The 16,670-nt window shown below is 38.9% G+C and overlaps 1 protein-coding gene across 1 annotated transcript; it reads left to right on the top strand.

The window, feature by feature from the left end:
• The first annotated feature begins 13,529 nt into the window (after positions 1–13,529).
• On the top strand, positions 13,530–14,479 carry LOC131759965 (olfactory receptor 52B4-like). The gene is given in 2 exon segments (XM_059069558.1): positions 13,530–14,292; positions 14,295–14,479. Coding segments are annotated over 2 exon segments (948 nt in total).
• Positions 14,480–16,670: the final 2,191 nt, after the last annotated feature.

The following is a 16,670-nucleotide window of genomic DNA, read 5'->3' as shown; positions in this document are numbered from 1 at the left end:
ACAGATAAGTGACTTGGAAGATAAAATAGTGGAAATAACTACTGTAGAGCAGAATAAAGAAAAAAGAATGAAAAGAATTGAGGACAGTCTCAGAGACCTCTGGGACAACATTAAAAGCACCAACATTCAAATTATAGGTGTCCCCGAAGAATAAGAGAGGAAAAAAAGGGACTGAGAAAATATTTGAAGAGATTATAGTTGAAAACTTCCCTAATATGGGAAATATATTCTTTTTAAATGTTCTATTGTCCATCTTTATCCTACAAGTAATTTAACCTCTCTTTATTATTTTGTAACTCTTTATTTCTTTGTGTCACATTGGGACACATTTTAAAAATCTATCTTTAAGTTTCTAGCGATTTCCTTAGCTCTGTCTAATAAGCTGTTTAACAAATCCATTGTTTTAATTTTTTTAATTTCAAGGATTGCATTAAAAATTAATAGATATTATTTTTAAGAGTAGTTTTAGGTTTATAGAAAAATCGAGTAGAAAGTAGAGAGAGTTCCCATATACACCCTACCCCCTTCCTCCTCCTTTGATCAAAGAGTTTCCCCTATTATTAGTGTCTTACGTTAGTGTGGCACATTTGTTACAGTTAATGAACCAATACTGATACACTATTATTAATGAAAGAGTGTAGCTAATATTAGGGTACACTCTTTGTGTTGTATAGTTTATGCATTTTGAAAAATGTATAATGACATGTATACACCATTATAGTACTATTCAGAATATTTTCAGTGCCCTAAAAATCCCTGTATGCCCCTATTTATCCCTCTCTTGCTCTCTCAAAATTCCTGAATGCCATAGATTTTTTTTATTTAACTGTCTCCATAGTTTTGCCTTTTTCCAGAATGTCATAAGGTTGGTATCATACAGCACGTAACCTTTACAGAGCACCTTATTTTGCTGAGTATAATGCTTTTAAAATTCCTCCATGTCTTTTTGTCTTACCTCACTTCTTTATATTGCTGAATAATATTCCATTGTTTGGATGTACCTGAGTTTGTTCATCCATTCATCTGTTCAAAGGCATTTTGGTTGCTTCCAAAATTTGGCAATTATGCATAAAGATTCTGTAAATGTCTGTGTGCAGGTTTTTGTGTAGACATAAATTTTCAGCTCCTTTGGGTAAATACTAAGAAGTGTGATTGCTGGATCATGTGGTAAGAGTATGTTTAGCTTTGTAGGAAACTGCAGAACAGTTTTCTAAAGTGTCTTTACCATTTTGCATTTCTACAAGCAATGAATAAGAGTCCTATTGATCCACATTTATACCAGCATTTGGTATTGTTAGTGTACTGGATTTTAGCCATTCCAATAGGTGTATAGTGGTATCTCATTGTTGTTTTAATTTGCATTTCCTTAATGAAGTATGATGATATTGGGTATTTTTTCATATGCTCATTTGACATCTCATTGGACCCTCCTTACCAGGACAGCTATTGGTTAATTTATCAACATTTTCCTCCCCAGACTGTACAATCACTGCAAGTTTTAGCCCAAATAATGCTTTGCAGGCTCATGACTATGGATGTCCAGGCTAACCTTTCTTATTGGTGTCCAGAGAACAAATGGAGGGATTATTACTTCACAGGAGAGAGAGTTCCTCCAGCAAGAAGGAATGAAGAGAGTGTAGGAGAAGATGTAGTTGTGTTTTAAGATTTAGTGTCTTGAATTTGTGTGGTTTTCTCACTGATCAGTTCTGATTTAGTAGGCTACCTTTTCTGACAAAGGTAGAGAGGTGAGTTCTTGAATCAAGGTTGGAGGTTTGACTAGGGTATATACACAAAGCATTCATTAGGTGGAGTGGGAGACTGAGCTGACTTGAGCAAATGTGTAAACTTGCTGGGCTCTGTTGGTAGTCTATGTTGGTAATCATTTATTGGCACCATTCTGTTCTCTGGGTGACCACCCAAATCTAGTTATTTATTCAGTGTATAATAATTTGGGGATGGGCCAGAAAGAATGGAGAAAAAGATTTAAAAGATTTGAGCATATTTAGAAGAGCTTTATTATAATGAAGAGCATGGAATCTAAACTTAAGAATCACAGAGTGGGTTGGTGGTTTGGAAAGAAAATTGTAGTGTTAATAGATTAGCAGTTTTTGTGAGGCTTAAAAAACAGGCATAGTTAAGACATACTTGGGCTTAAGTACTTGTGGCTGGACAGTGGGCTGTTTGAATTAGAGAATTTGGAAGAGGAGAAAGGAGGTGGTTATGGGAGTGCATAACTACAGTAGAGTGAAGGGAAAGACAACTCAGATTAGGAGGAAATGGAATCAAGAGCACAGGATGAAGAATTAGCTTTCCACGTGGACACCAAAGTCCCTCTAATACTAATGTAATGACTTGCATGCATTTGTTTATGAGGGAATTGAAAAGAACTTAAGACAGCATTGAAGAGTAGAAGGGAGATAGCATGAGTCTCAAAGAAGCATTAGTCTATAAGAAAGTGAATGAGCATTATTTGGAACAAAACCTGGAAAATATTTGGAAGTAAAAGTGGCCCCCAAATCAGTTTATAACTTTAAAATATCAAGAGCTCCCACAAGTTCTAAATATATGGCAGCAAAGTACTAATGAACAAAAATACTTAACTGGAGGATTTTGCTTTTTGTCTCTGTACCATAAATTCCACAAAGGCACCTGTGTTGTTCACTATTGTATTGCAAAGTGCCTGGCACAGAGTAGGTTGCCAGTGAAAAAATTTAACTTCGTCACAAAAAAAGAACTATAATTATTAAAGTATGAGAAAATTACATCAATAAAAACTACATAGAAATAGAAACATTGTCATAATAATTTCCTTCTTTTGAATATTGAGTATTGAAATAAAATAATCTGGAAAACATACAGAAGTTTATCTATAAATATACTCATCACAGAATTTTTTTAGTGAAGTATAGTTGGTTTATAATATTCTGTTAGTTTCAGATGTACATCAAAGTGATTCAGTTATATATAATTTTTTCAGATAATTTTTCATTATAAGTTTTTACAAGATATTGAATATTTCCCCCTGTGTAACACAGCAAATCCTGTTGCTTACCTATTTTATATATAATGGTGTGTATATACTCCTAATTTATCCCCCCTCTTTCCCCTTTGGTATACATAAGTTTGTTTTCTATGTTTCATCACAGAATATATATTTTTAATGTCTTTATTGGTGTATAATTGCTTTACAATGTTGTGTTAGTCTCTACTGTACAACAAAGTGAATCAGCTATATGTATATATATATCACTATATCCCCTCCCTCTTGAGCCTCCCTCCCACTCCCCCATCCCACTCCTCTAGGTCATCACAAAGCATCGAGCTGATCTCCCTGTGCTATGCAGCAGCTTCCCACTAGCCATACATTTTACATCTGGTAGTATATATATATCAGTGCTACTCTCTCACTTCGTTCCAGCTTACCCTTCCCCACCATGTCCTCAAGTCCGTTCTCTACATCTGCGTCTTTATTCCTGCATTGCCACTAGGTTCATCAGTACCGTTTTTTTTTTAGATTCCATATATGTGCATTAGCATATGGTATTTGTTTTTCTGACTTACTTCACTCTGTATGACAGACTCTAGGTCCATCCACCTCATTACAAATAACTCAATTTCATTTCTTTTTATGGCTGAGTAATATTCCATTGTATATATGTACCACATCTTCTTTATCCAATAATCTGTTGATGGACATTTAGGTTGCTTCCATGTCCTGGCTATTGTAAATAGTGCTACAGTGAACATTGTGGTACATGTCTCTTTTTGCATTATGGCTTTCTCAGGGTATATGCCCAGTAGTGGGATTGCTGGGTCATATGGTAGTTCTATATTTAGGTTTTAAGGAACCTCCATACTGTTCTCTATAGTGACTGTATCAATTTACATTCCCACCAACAGTGCCAGCGGGTTCCCTTTTTTCCACACCTTCTCCAGCATTTATTGTTTGTAGATTTTTTGATGATGGCCATTCTGACAGGTGTGAGGTGATACCTCATTGTGGTTTTGATTTGCATTTCTCTAATGATTAGTGATGTTGAGCATCTTTTCATGTGTTTGTTGGCAATCTGTATGTCTTCTTTGTAGAAATGTCTATTTTGGTCTTCTGCCCATTTTGGGATTGGGTTGTTTGTTTTTTTAATATTGAGCTGCATGAGCTGCTTGTATATTTTGGAGATTAATTCTTTGTCAGTTGCTTCATTTGCAAATATTTTCACCCATTCTGAGGGTTGTCTTTTGGTCTTGTTTATGGTTTCCCTTTCTGTGCAAAAGCTTTTAAGTTTCATTAGGTCCCATTTGTTTATTTTTGTTTTTATTTCCATTTCTCTAGGAGGTAGATGTAAAAGGATCTTGCTGTGATTTATGTCACATAGTGTTCTGCCTATGTTTTCCTCTAAGAGTTTGATAGTATCTGGCCTTACATTTAGGTCTTTAATCCATTTTCAGTTTATTTTTGTGTATGATGTTAGGAAGTGTTCTAATTTCATTTTTTTACATGTAGCTGTCCAGTTTTCCCAGCACCACTTATTGAAGAGGCTGTGTTTTCTCCATTGTATATTCTTGCCTCTTTTGTCAAACATAAGGTGACCATATGTGTGTGGGTTTATCTCTGGGATTTCTATCCTGTTCCATTTATCTATATTTCTGTTTTTGTGCCAGTACCATACTGTCTTGATTACTGTTGCTTTGTAGTATAGTCTGAAGTCAGAGAGCCTGATTCCTCCAGCTCCATTTTTCTTTCTCAAGATTGCTTTGGCTATTCTGGGTCTTCTGTGTTTCCATACAAATTGTAAACTTTTTTTGTTCTAGTTCTGTGAAAAATGCCATTTGTAATTTGATAGGGATTGCACTGAATCTGTAGATTGCTTTGGGTAGTAGAGTCATTTTCACAATGTCGAGTCTTCCAATCCAAGAACATGGTATATCTTTCCATTTGTTTGTGTCATCTTTGATTTCTTTCATCAGTCATCATAGAATATATTTAACAGAGGAAAATGGAAGCTATTTAAATATTCAATATTAGTGGATAGGTTAAACATATTGTAGTACATCACCAAGGTGGAATATTTAGTTACATATTTTTTCAAGAAATACAGAGTACAGGCATACATCATTTTACTGTGCTTTGCTTTATTGCACTTTGCAGATGTTGCATTTTTTTTTACAAATAGAAGGTCTGTGGCAACCCTGCATCGAGCAAGTCTATCAGCACAATTTTTCCAGCAGCATTTGTTCATTTTGTGCCTCTTTGTCACATTTTGATATTTCTCTCAGTATTTCAAACCTTTTCATTATTATTATATTTATTATAGTGAACTGTGATCAGTGTTCTTTGATCTTACTATTGTAATTGTTTTGGGGTGGCAAGAACTGTTTGCACGTAAGATAGAGAAAAGTTGATGATAAATGTGTGTGTTTTGACTGCTCATCTCTCTCCCTCTCCTTAAGCCTCTCTATTGCCTGAGATGCAACAATATTGAAATTAGGTCAATTAATAACCTTACAATGGCCTTCTTGTGTTCAAGTGAGGGAAGAGTCACACATTTCTCACTTTAAATCAAAAGCTAAAAATGATTAAACTTAATGGGGAAGACATGTTGAAAGCCAAGATAGGCCGAAAGCTAGGACTTTTGTGCTAAACAGTTAGCCAAGTTGGAAATGCAAAGGAAGTTCCTGAAGGAAATTAAGAGTGCCACTCCAGTGAATGATGAGAAAGTCAAACAGCCTTATTACTGATATGCAGAAAGTTAGTGGTCTGGATAGAAGATCCAAAAAGCCACAACATTCCCTTAAGCCAAAGTCTAATCCAGACCAAGCCCCGAACTCTCTTAAATTCTATGTAGACTGAGAGAACTGAGGAAGTTGCAGAAGAAAAGTTTGAATGTAGCAGAGGTTGGTTCAAGAGGTTTAAGAAAAGAAGCCATCATACAACATAAAAGTGCAAGATGAAGCAGCAAGTGCTGATGTAGAAGCTGCAGCAAGTTATCCGGATGATATAGCTAAGATAGTTAATGAAGGTGGCTACACTAAACAACAGAGTTTCAATGTAGATGAAACAGCCTTGTATTGGAAGAAGATGCCATCGAGCACTTTCAGAGCTAGAGAGGAGGTCAGTGCCTGGCTTCAAAGCTTCAAAGAACAGGCTGACTTTCTTGTTAGGGAATAATGCAGCTAGTAAATTTAAGTTGAAGCCAATGCTCACTTACCAATCCCAAATCCCAGGGCTCTTAAGAATTATGCTAAATCTACTCTGCCTGTGCTCCAAAATAGAAAAACAAAGTCTGGATGACAGCACATCTATTTACAACATGGTTTACTGAATAGTTTAAGACACTGTTGAGACCTACTGCTCAGAAAGACTCCTTTCAAACTGTTACTGCTCATTGACAATGACCTTGTCACCCAAGAGCTCTGATGGAAGTTGTACAATGAAATTAATATTGCTTTCACGACTGCTAACACAATATCCCTTCTACAGTCCATGGATCAAAGAGTAATATTTAAGTCTTGTTATTTAAGAAACACATTTCATACAGCTATATCTGCCATTGATAGTGATTCCCCTGGTGGACATGGACAAAGTAAATTGAAATCCTTCTGGAAAAGATTCACCATTCCAGATACTATTAAGAACATTCATGATTTATGGTAAGAGGTCAAAATATCAACATTAACAGGAGTTTGGAAGAAGCTAACTCCAACACTCATGGATAACTTTGAGAGGTTCAAGACTTCAGTGGAGGAAGTAACTGCAAAAGTGGTGGAAATAGCAAGAGAACTAGAATTAGAAGATGAGCCTGAAGATGTGACTAAATTGCTGCAATCTCATGATAAAACTTTACTGGATTAAGAGTTGCTTCTTACGGATGAGCAAAGAAAGTGGTTTCTTAAGATGGAATCTACTCCTGGTGAAGATACTGTGAAACCATTGAAATGACAACAAAGGATTTAGAATATTACAGAAGCTTAGTTGATAAAGCAGCAGCAGGGTTTGAGATGACTGACTTCAATTTTGAGGGAACTTCTACTGTGGGTAAAATGCTGTCAAACAGCATTGCATGTTACAGAGAAATCGTTTGTGAAAGGAAGAGTCAATCAATGTGGTAAACTTCATTGTTGTTTTATTTTAAGCAATTTCCACAGCTACCCAACTTTCAGCCACCACCATCCTGACTAGTCAGCAACCATCAACACAGAAGCAAGATCCTTCACTAACAAAAAGGTTAGGACTCACTGAAGCCTCAGATGATCGATAACATTTTTTAGCAATAAAGTATTTTTAAATTAAGGTATGTACATTGTTTTTTAAAGACAATGTTATTGCACACATAATAGACTAGTATAGTGTAAATATATTTTGGATACATGGGGAAACAAAAAATTTGTGTCATTGCTTTATTGTGATATTCACTTTATTGTGGTCTGGATCTGAACCAGCAATATCTCTGAGGTATGCCTGTACTATGTGTGTGGCATTGTGTCATACTGAAGACAAATGCATCTGTAATAAAGGAGAACAAAAATGTTGACAGAACATTTGTCACCATTGAAAATTTCTATATTATGAAGTTAAAGAGCATGGCACATGTACAATATGATCCATCATCACAATGTAAAAATCCATAAATAGAGCAGAGAAAAAACTTGGAGGGTTATCAGTGAAAATGTTCCAATGAAAATCCCCTGAAAAAGTGTACTGTGGTACACTGTTGGTGGGAATGTAATTTGGGGCAGCCACTGTGGAAAACAGTATGGAGGGTCTTCAGAATACTAAAAATAAAACTACCGACTTCCCTGATGGTGCAGTGGTTAAGAATCTGCCTACCAATGCAGGCGACATGGGTTTGAGCCCTGGTCCAGGAAGATCCCACATGCCGTGGAGCAACTAAGCCTGTGCACCACAACTACTGAGCCTGAGCTCTAGAGCCCGTGTGCCACAACTACTGAAGCCCGTGCGCCTTGAGCCCGTGCTCCATAACAAAGAGAAGCCACCGCAATGAGAAGCCCGCACACCACAACCAAGTGTAGCCCCTGCTTGCCGCAACTAGAGAAAGTCCCCCAAAGCAACAAAGACCCAACACAGCCAAAAAACAAAAACAAAAGAAAACTACCCTATAACCCAGAAATTCCACTGTTGGGTATATATCCCCCCCCAAAAATGCTAATTCAAAAAGATACACCCCAATGTTCATAGCAGCACTATTTACAGTTGCTAAGATATGTAAGTATCCAACAGATGAATGGATAAAGAAGATACACACACACACACACACACACACACACACACACACACACACACACACACTGGAATACTACTCAGCCATAACAAAGAATGAAGATTTGCCATTTGCAACAACATGGATGGACCTGGAGGGTATTATGCTAAGTGAAATAAGTCAGACAGAGAAAGACAAATACTGTATGATGTCACTTATATGAGAAATCTAAAAAATACAACAAACTAGTGGATATAACAGAAAAGAAACAGACTCACAGATATAGAGAACAAACTAGTGGTTACCAGTGGGGGGAGGAAAGGGAGGAGGAGCTATATAGGGGTAGGGGATTAAGAGGTACAAACTATTATGTATAAAATAAGCTACAGGGATATATTGTACAACACAAGGAACATAACCAATATTTTATAATAACTGTAAATGGAATATAACCTTTAAAATTGTGAATTACTATATTGTAACATATGGTATTGTACATCAACTCTACTTCAATGAAAATAAATAAATAATTAAAAAAGAAAATCCTTCAATGAAAGAATCAAAGCATTAGTCTAAATACAAAACAATATAATTAAATTTTAAGCGGATTTGATTTTGTTCAACATTTTATTATGGTGCCATTAACATAGTTAACACTTAATACACATTGGCTTGAATGAGTGGTGAATAAATACATGAATGTTGAGAGACTCTATAGCAGGGATCCCCAGCCTGTGGGCCACGGACCGGTACCAGTCCGTGGACTGTTAGGAACCGGGCTGCACAGCAGGAGATAAGTGGCAGGCAAGCGAGCTGTATTTACAGCTGCTTCCCATTGCTCGCATTACTGCCTGAGCTCCTCCTCCTGTCAGATCAGCTGAGGCATTAGATTCTCATAGGAGCGGGAACCCTACTGTGAACTGCGCATGCGAGGGATCTGGGTTGCAGGCTCCTTATGAGAATCTAATGCCAGATGATTTGAGGTGGAGCTGAGACAGTGACGCTAGCACTGGGGAGCGGCTGCAAATACAGATTATCATTAGCAGAGAGGTATGACTGCACAGAGACCATAATAAACCAATTGCTTGCAGACTCATATCAAAACCCTATCAGTGAGTGGCAAGTGAAAACAAGCTTAGGGCTCCCAGTGATTCTGCATTATGGTGAGTTGTATCATTATTTCATTATATATTACAATGTAATAATAATAGAAATAAAGTGCACAATAAATGTAATGCACTTGAATCATCCTGCCCTCCCCCCGCCCCCCGCCCCCACTGTCTGTGGAAAAATTGTCTTCCACGAAACCGGTCCCTGGTGCCAAATGTGTTGGGGACCGCTGCTCTATAAGACTCCAGCTCCTGAAGTGTTTCTATGCCTTCTGGAAGTCAGGGTTGATGAAGATGCACTGGAATAAGTTCCGGGGACTTGACCAAGTTCCGGGGACTTAACCACATTCCTATCCTTTGCCCTGACCTCTCACTCCAAAACATCTCTCCCACCTCCTTTTCTCTCTTAAGCTCATATAACCTCTCCAGCATCCTTTTCACGTGAGGCTTCTGGCACTCAGACAAGAAGGGTTAAGGGCTTTACAGTTACATCACTAAGGACATCCTCAGTAGAGGAGATCCTAGGGGAGAAGAGAGTCACATGAGTAAGCTCATGGTCCTCAAACATGCTCAGAGAAAAAATAATTTGCCCTGCAGTTCCTCCTCCGGCTTGATCCCCTGGCCATTGAACACAGTCTGCTGGTTATCAGAATACTCTGCCATCTAGGCAGGGACATGGCTCCAGTCTGCGATTTCTGATGGCTGTGATAGACAGTTTGGGGTGAGGAGAGATGTAGGTTGGTACTGACCAGGGTGGGCTGGTGCCTCTTTGGGTCCTTCTGCCTATGGGCAGGAATGGTGGGGATAAAGGAGGTGGGAAACGCTGAGTTTATTCATGAGAGAGATGGGAAACAATAATGAATTGTCTTCATCCTTTGGTCACCCAATAGAGGCTGTATTTGGAATTCTCCATCCCCTGAGAGCAGAGTCAGAGAGGACAGACCAAAATGTGTCTGCAGAAGCTTTGTGGCATGGTGGAAACAGTGGCATGATAGGCAAGAAATCTTAACTCACTTCCTCTGTGGCCTTGGGAAAATTGCCTTTCCTTCTGTGGCTTTTGTAAATAATAAATCATACAAGATTATTCTAAAGCAGGGATTGCCAAAAATTTTTTGTAAAGGGCAACAGCAAATATTTTAAGTTTCGAATGTGATCTCTGCTGCAACTATTCAATCTGTCCCATGAAAGCAGTCAGAGAGAATAGGTAAATAACTGGGCATGGCTATGTTCCAATAAGATTTTATTTATAAAAGAAGGTGGTGGGCAGGATTTGGCCCACAGGCAGCAGTTTGACGACTGTTGGTATAAAGTGTCAACCAGCATTGATATTTTACATCTCTGATTCATGTTTGGGCAATTCCAGGGTGGAAATGGTGAAGCAGGGTGGGGGATTGTCTTGTGAATTGCATTCCCAGAGAGAGTTCTTTGTTCTGGCACATGTTAGAGGACCGTCAGGCTGGAGGCAGAGGTAAGAGTTGAATAACATTTGGAATCTCCACCTCCCTGAGGTAACTGATTTAATGGGAGGAAAGCCAGCATGCTGCATGGAGATAGGCAAAGTTATGACTTAGATAAGTGAGAGTGAGTTTGACTGGGTAATGACTGTGTGAATTTCGGTGGGTGTCTACATGAAGGAAAGTTTAAAAGGGTGTGTGTGTGTTTGTGTGTGTGTGTGTGTGTGTGTGTGTGTGTGTGCGCGCGCACTCGCGCGTGCGCGTTCATGGGGAAGAGCCGTTTGCGTGAATAGGGAAAATGTGTGTTAGTGTGTAAATCATCAAAATTTGTGTGAGTAAATATGTGTGTTGTGACTGTATAAATGAATGTGTATGATAATATGGTAATATGAATGGAAGTTTATGTGTTTGTGGATTTGAAGCAGGCAGAGCTGGAATTGAACTCAGATAGGTCTAAAGCCCATATGATTTTTCCTCTATTACATTGTCTTACATGTCTCAGACATTCTGGCAAAATAAAATAATGAGAAGGGAGTGGAAAGGAAGCCAAAGAAAGGTGGTTAGATAATCAACAAACAAAAGTGGACGTTTCAAAAGCGAATGGAAGCTTTGGCTCTAATAATCTTGAATTCAAATATCAGTTTAGCCTCTAAAAGGTTTGACTTTGGGCAGTTGCCTATATGAGATTAGTTTCTTCACGCACAAACTAGTGATACTTTCAATTTCATACGTTTGGTGCAATAATTAGAAATAATAAATATATCTAAAAGTAGATATTTAATGGTTGCTATCATCAAATAAAGAAGTATTAATGATAGAAATTGGAGATTACTAGTAATAAGAAATGAAAAGTAATATTAGATTTGGCAACTATTATATGATAGATTATTTTGGAAAAGGAAGCTTTAGTGGCATATTGGTGTTATAAGTAAAATGGCATTTGGTAAAGATTACGAGGGTAGTGAGATGATAGATGAAGAGAGTGCACATCCCTCCTTTTGTAAAACCGAGGTGAATGGGGGAACAGACACACTAAGGAGAAGGGGTCAGCAGAGAGTTTGAAATTACCAGAGTGACAGATTAATGGAGAGAAGGTTGGGGTCCAGTGCACCAATGGAGGGCTGAGCCTTGAATGGGAGCAAGAGGGAAAAGACAATTCAAATATAAATTTGTAGGTGGCAGAATGAGGGTGGTTAAAGGAATTAACAACAGGTGACTTTTGTTTTTTCCCTTGGATCAGGAGTCAGGAAATCACAAGCATCTGATGAAGGGGACCAAGATGGAGTAAGGTAGATGTGATGTGATTCAAAGCATGGTGTGGGTAGCCAAATTCTAGCTCCACCATTTACCAGCCATGTGACCTTGGGTGGGGGGATGACGAACTCTCTAAGCTCTCTTTTTTCTCCCTTGGTAAAATGGGAAAATGAGTACAGTTATCTCACATGGTGGTGATTGAGATAATGCACCGTGCAGCACTTAGTACAGAGCTGCTCCTAAATGATCTCTGTCTCAGTCCTCCAACCTGCCTCTTCCCTTCCCCACCCTTCTTACACAGTACTGTCAGAGAGAGAGCGACCCAAAATACAAACTGCACTATGCCATTCTCTCACTACGAACCCTTCAGTGGTTCCAACTGCTTCAACGTAAATTCTAAACTCCTTACACTTGTACCCAGAGCCCTCAGTGATGTGGCCCCTACTTCACTGCCTGACATTATTTCCTATCATTTCGTGCCATGTCCTCCAGGCTATGGTAACCCTGACTCATGATAATTTTCCTCCAAACTCCATGTCCTTTCAGATCTCTGTGACTTTGTGTTCTCCCCTCCCCTCATGACTTTACTTGGCAAACTCTTACTTATTTTTCAAGGTTCAACTCAGGGTGGCACCTTTAGAAAAACTTTTCTGAACTCCTAGAAAACTTTCCATGTTTCCACAGCCACTGTGTTTAACATTCTTCTGCACGATCTGTATTGTATAGCTATTTTGTTTAATTGTCTCCCCTCAAGTAGGTCCTCCAGGAGCCATGGTACGTGCTCAATGTGTTCAGTAAGGTTTGTTAAATTGATAATTAACTCAATTACCATTTGCCTTTTGAGATGCATTTCCCATTCTGATGGTCAAAGTGGAAACTGCAGTGTTATTCACAGCTCTCAACTGTTTGTAACAATTTGATGCTAAGATCCTATGGCATTCTAGAGCTGGAACAACTCTCTTACAGATATCTAGTCCAACTTTAGTTTTTTTTTTTTTTTTTTTTTTTTTTTTTTTTTTTTTTTTTTTTTTTTTTTTTTTGTGGTACGCAGGCCTCTCACTGTTGTGGCCTCTCCCATTGCGGAGCGCAGGCTCCGGACGCACAGGCTCAGTGGCCATGGCTCACGGGCCCAGCCGCTCTGCGGCATGTGGGATCCTCCCCCCGGACCGGGGCACGAACCCGTGTCCCCTGCATCGGCAGGCGGATTCTCAACCACTGCGCCACCAGGGAAGCCCCCAACTTTAGTTTTAAAGTGATAAAAGAGAAACCCAGAGAAGGAAAGTAATTTTACTGAGATCACATAGCTGGTGAATAGAATGGCATGGAGTCTTAACCCATGTTTCCTGATTTCCTGACCAGGTGCCTTTCTACTTCTCATTCAGTGAAAAATGATCTGTTTCCACTTCCCCCACTCCAGCCCCATTCACCTTTTTGGAAAGAGAGAAGAGATGACTGCCAAATCCCATATACCAACATCCAAATGACTCATCCCAGGCATGGCAACCCCCAACCACACTGGTACCAGCCATTCACTCTTCATTCAGCTGGAGATCCCTGGCCTGGAAGACCAGCACATATGGATCTCTCGCCCCTTCTTTATTTCTTACCTTGTTGCTGTCCTTGGGAATAGCCTCCCTGTCTTCATCATCGTCACTGAATGCAGCCTCCATGAACCCATGTACTTCTTCCTCTGCATGCTGGCTGTGGCTGACCTCATCTTGTCCGCTACCACTGTGCCCAAAGCCCTGGCCATATTCTGGTTCCATGCTGGAGAGATTTCCCTTGATGGCTCTGTCACCCAAATCTTCTTCATCCATGCCACCTTCATTGCTGAATCAGGAATTCTGTTGGTCATGGCATTTGACTGCTATGTGGCCATCTGTGACCCACTGCGCTATGTCACAGTGCTCCGCTGTGAAGTAATCATAAGGCTTGGTCTGGCTGTGGTCCTGAGGAGCTTCTCTGTGATACTCCCAGATGTGTTCCTGGTGAAGAGACTACCTTTCTGCCATAGCAATGTGCTACCACATACCTACTGTGAGCACATGGCTGTTGCTGAATTTGCTTGTGCTGACATTCGTGTCAATGTCTGGTATGGCTTGTCTGCTCTGCTCTCTACTGTAGTGATACATACCTTGCACATCTTGGTTTCCTATACTTTCATCCTCAATGCAGTCTTCCACCTCCCTTCCCGAGGAGCTTGGCAAAAGGCCCTAGGCACCTGTGGCTCCCATCTTGGGGTCATTTCCATGTTCTACTTACTGGCATTTTTACCATAATTGCCCAGCAGTTTGGGCATCATGTTCCTCCTTATGCCCACATTCTGCTGGCAAACATCTGCATGTTAACCCCTCCTATGCTAAACCCCATCATTTATGGGGTCAAGATCAGGCAGATTCGAGAGTGTGTGGTTAGTACTTTGTCTTCACAGTGGAAACACTGCTGAGTTTGTATGACAGGTGATATGTTTATCAACGTAGGACCTCACATTTCCTTTGCCTACTTTGTAGAGGTTTATGAACAAAGGGTGGTACTGACTGTGAACAAAGTGATTCGTCATGGCTTTTTTTTTTTTTTTTTTTTTTTTTTAGCTGTATGCGGGCCTCTCACTGTTGTGGCCTCTCCCGTTGCGGAGCACAGGCTCCGGACGCGCAGGCTCAGCGGTCATGGCTCACGGGCCCAGCCGCTCCGCGGCATGTGGGATCTTCCCGGACCGGGACACGAACCCGCGTCCCCTGCATTGGCAGGCGGACTCTCAACCGCTGCGCCACCAGGGAAGCCCCGTCATGGCTTTTAAAGATAGAATACCATGTTATCTTGAGAAGGTGGTGTTTAGGAAAGAGCACAAGTTGTCGGCTCAGAATTAGCTTTGAGTCCTGGGTTCACCGAAAGTGATGTGTTTGACCTGGAGGAAGTTACTTATTCTCTTAGAGACTCTTCTTAGCGCATGCATAGGGTTCCAGAAAAATAGAAATATCAAAACCAAACTAAATCATATTAAACAATGAGAATTATTTTCTACAATGAACTTGTCTAGGACATTGAAATTAAAACCTATAGGCAGAATTATATTAATTTAATAATATATACATTTGAGATGTCTATATTTATATCTATAAACTTTTATTCTGAATTAGAAAAGGGACCAATGGAACAGAATAAAGAGCCCAGAAATAAACACTTGCATATAAGGTCAATTAATCTTTGATAAGGGTGTCAAGAATTCTCAATGAGGGAAGGACAGTCTCTTAATAAATGATGTTAGGAAAACTGGATATTCACATACAAAAGATTGAAATTGGGCCCTTATCTTACACCATACACAAAAGTTAACTTGAAGTGGATTAAAGACTTAAATGTAAGTCCTGAAACTGTAAAAATCTTGGAAGAAAATATAGAGAAACACTTCTTGATATTGGTCTTGGCAATGATTTTCTTGTTATCACACCAAAAGTACAGGCAACAAAAGCAAAATAAAGATGTGGGACTACATCAAACTAAAAAGCTTCTGCACAGCAAAGCAAACAATCAGTAAAATGAAAAGGCAACTATGGAATGGGGGAAAATATTTGCAAATCATATATCTGATAAGGGGTTAATATCCAAATATATAAGGAACCCATGAAACTCAGTAGAAAACTCAATAGCAAAAACCCCACAAAAAACAAATAACCTGACTAAAAAAATGAGCAAAAGATCTGATTAGAACTTTTTCAAAGAAGACATATAAATAACCAATAGGAACATGAAGAGATCCTCAACATCACTAATTACCAGGGAAATGTGAGTCAAAACCACAATGAGATATCACCTGAAACCTCTTAGAATGGCTATTATCAAAAAAAACCCAAAAGATTTAACAAATACCGACAAGGATATGGAGAAAGGGGAACACTTGTGCACTCTTGGTAGGAATGTAAATTGGTGGGGCCATTATGAAAAACAGTATGGATGTTCCTCAAAAAAGTAAAAATAGAACTATCATATGATCCAGAAATTCCACTTCTGGGTATATATCTGAAAACAATACCAATATCTCAAAGCGTTATATGCACCCCCATGTTCACTGCAGTATTATTTACAATAACCAAGACATGGAAACAACCCAAGTGTCCACTGACAAATGAATGGATAAATAAAATGTGATATATATATATACACACACACACACACATATATATATACATTTATGTTATTCAGACAAAAAGGAAATCTTGCCATTTGTGACAACATGAATGAACCTTGAAAACATTACATTAAATGAAATAAATTAAAGATAAATAGTGTATGATCTCATTTATAAGTGGAATCTAAAAAAAAAAAACAATCTCATAGAAACAGGGAACAGAGGTGAGGGGTTGGGAGTAGGGGAAATGGGTAAAGGTGGTCAAGGGTAAAAACTTCCAGTTGTAAGATGAATATATTATAAGGATGTAATGCACAGCATGATGACTATAGCTAACAATACTGTATTGTATATTTGAAAGTTCCTAAGAGAGTAGATCTTAAAAGTTCTCACCACACACATACACAAATGTAACTATGTGAGATGACAGATGTGTTAACTAACCTTATTGTTGTAATTATATATATTAAATCATTACATTGAGTACCTTAAACTTAAAAAATGTTGTATC

The sequence above is a fragment of the Kogia breviceps genome, chromosome 7, assembly GCF_026419965.1.
Source record: "Kogia breviceps isolate mKogBre1 chromosome 7, mKogBre1 haplotype 1, whole genome shotgun sequence".
NCBI classification, from domain to species: Eukaryota; Metazoa; Chordata; class Mammalia; order Artiodactyla; family Physeteridae; genus Kogia; species Kogia breviceps.
The sequence above is the reverse complement of the archived record's forward strand: the minus strand, read 5'-3'. Positions and strand labels throughout refer to the sequence as shown.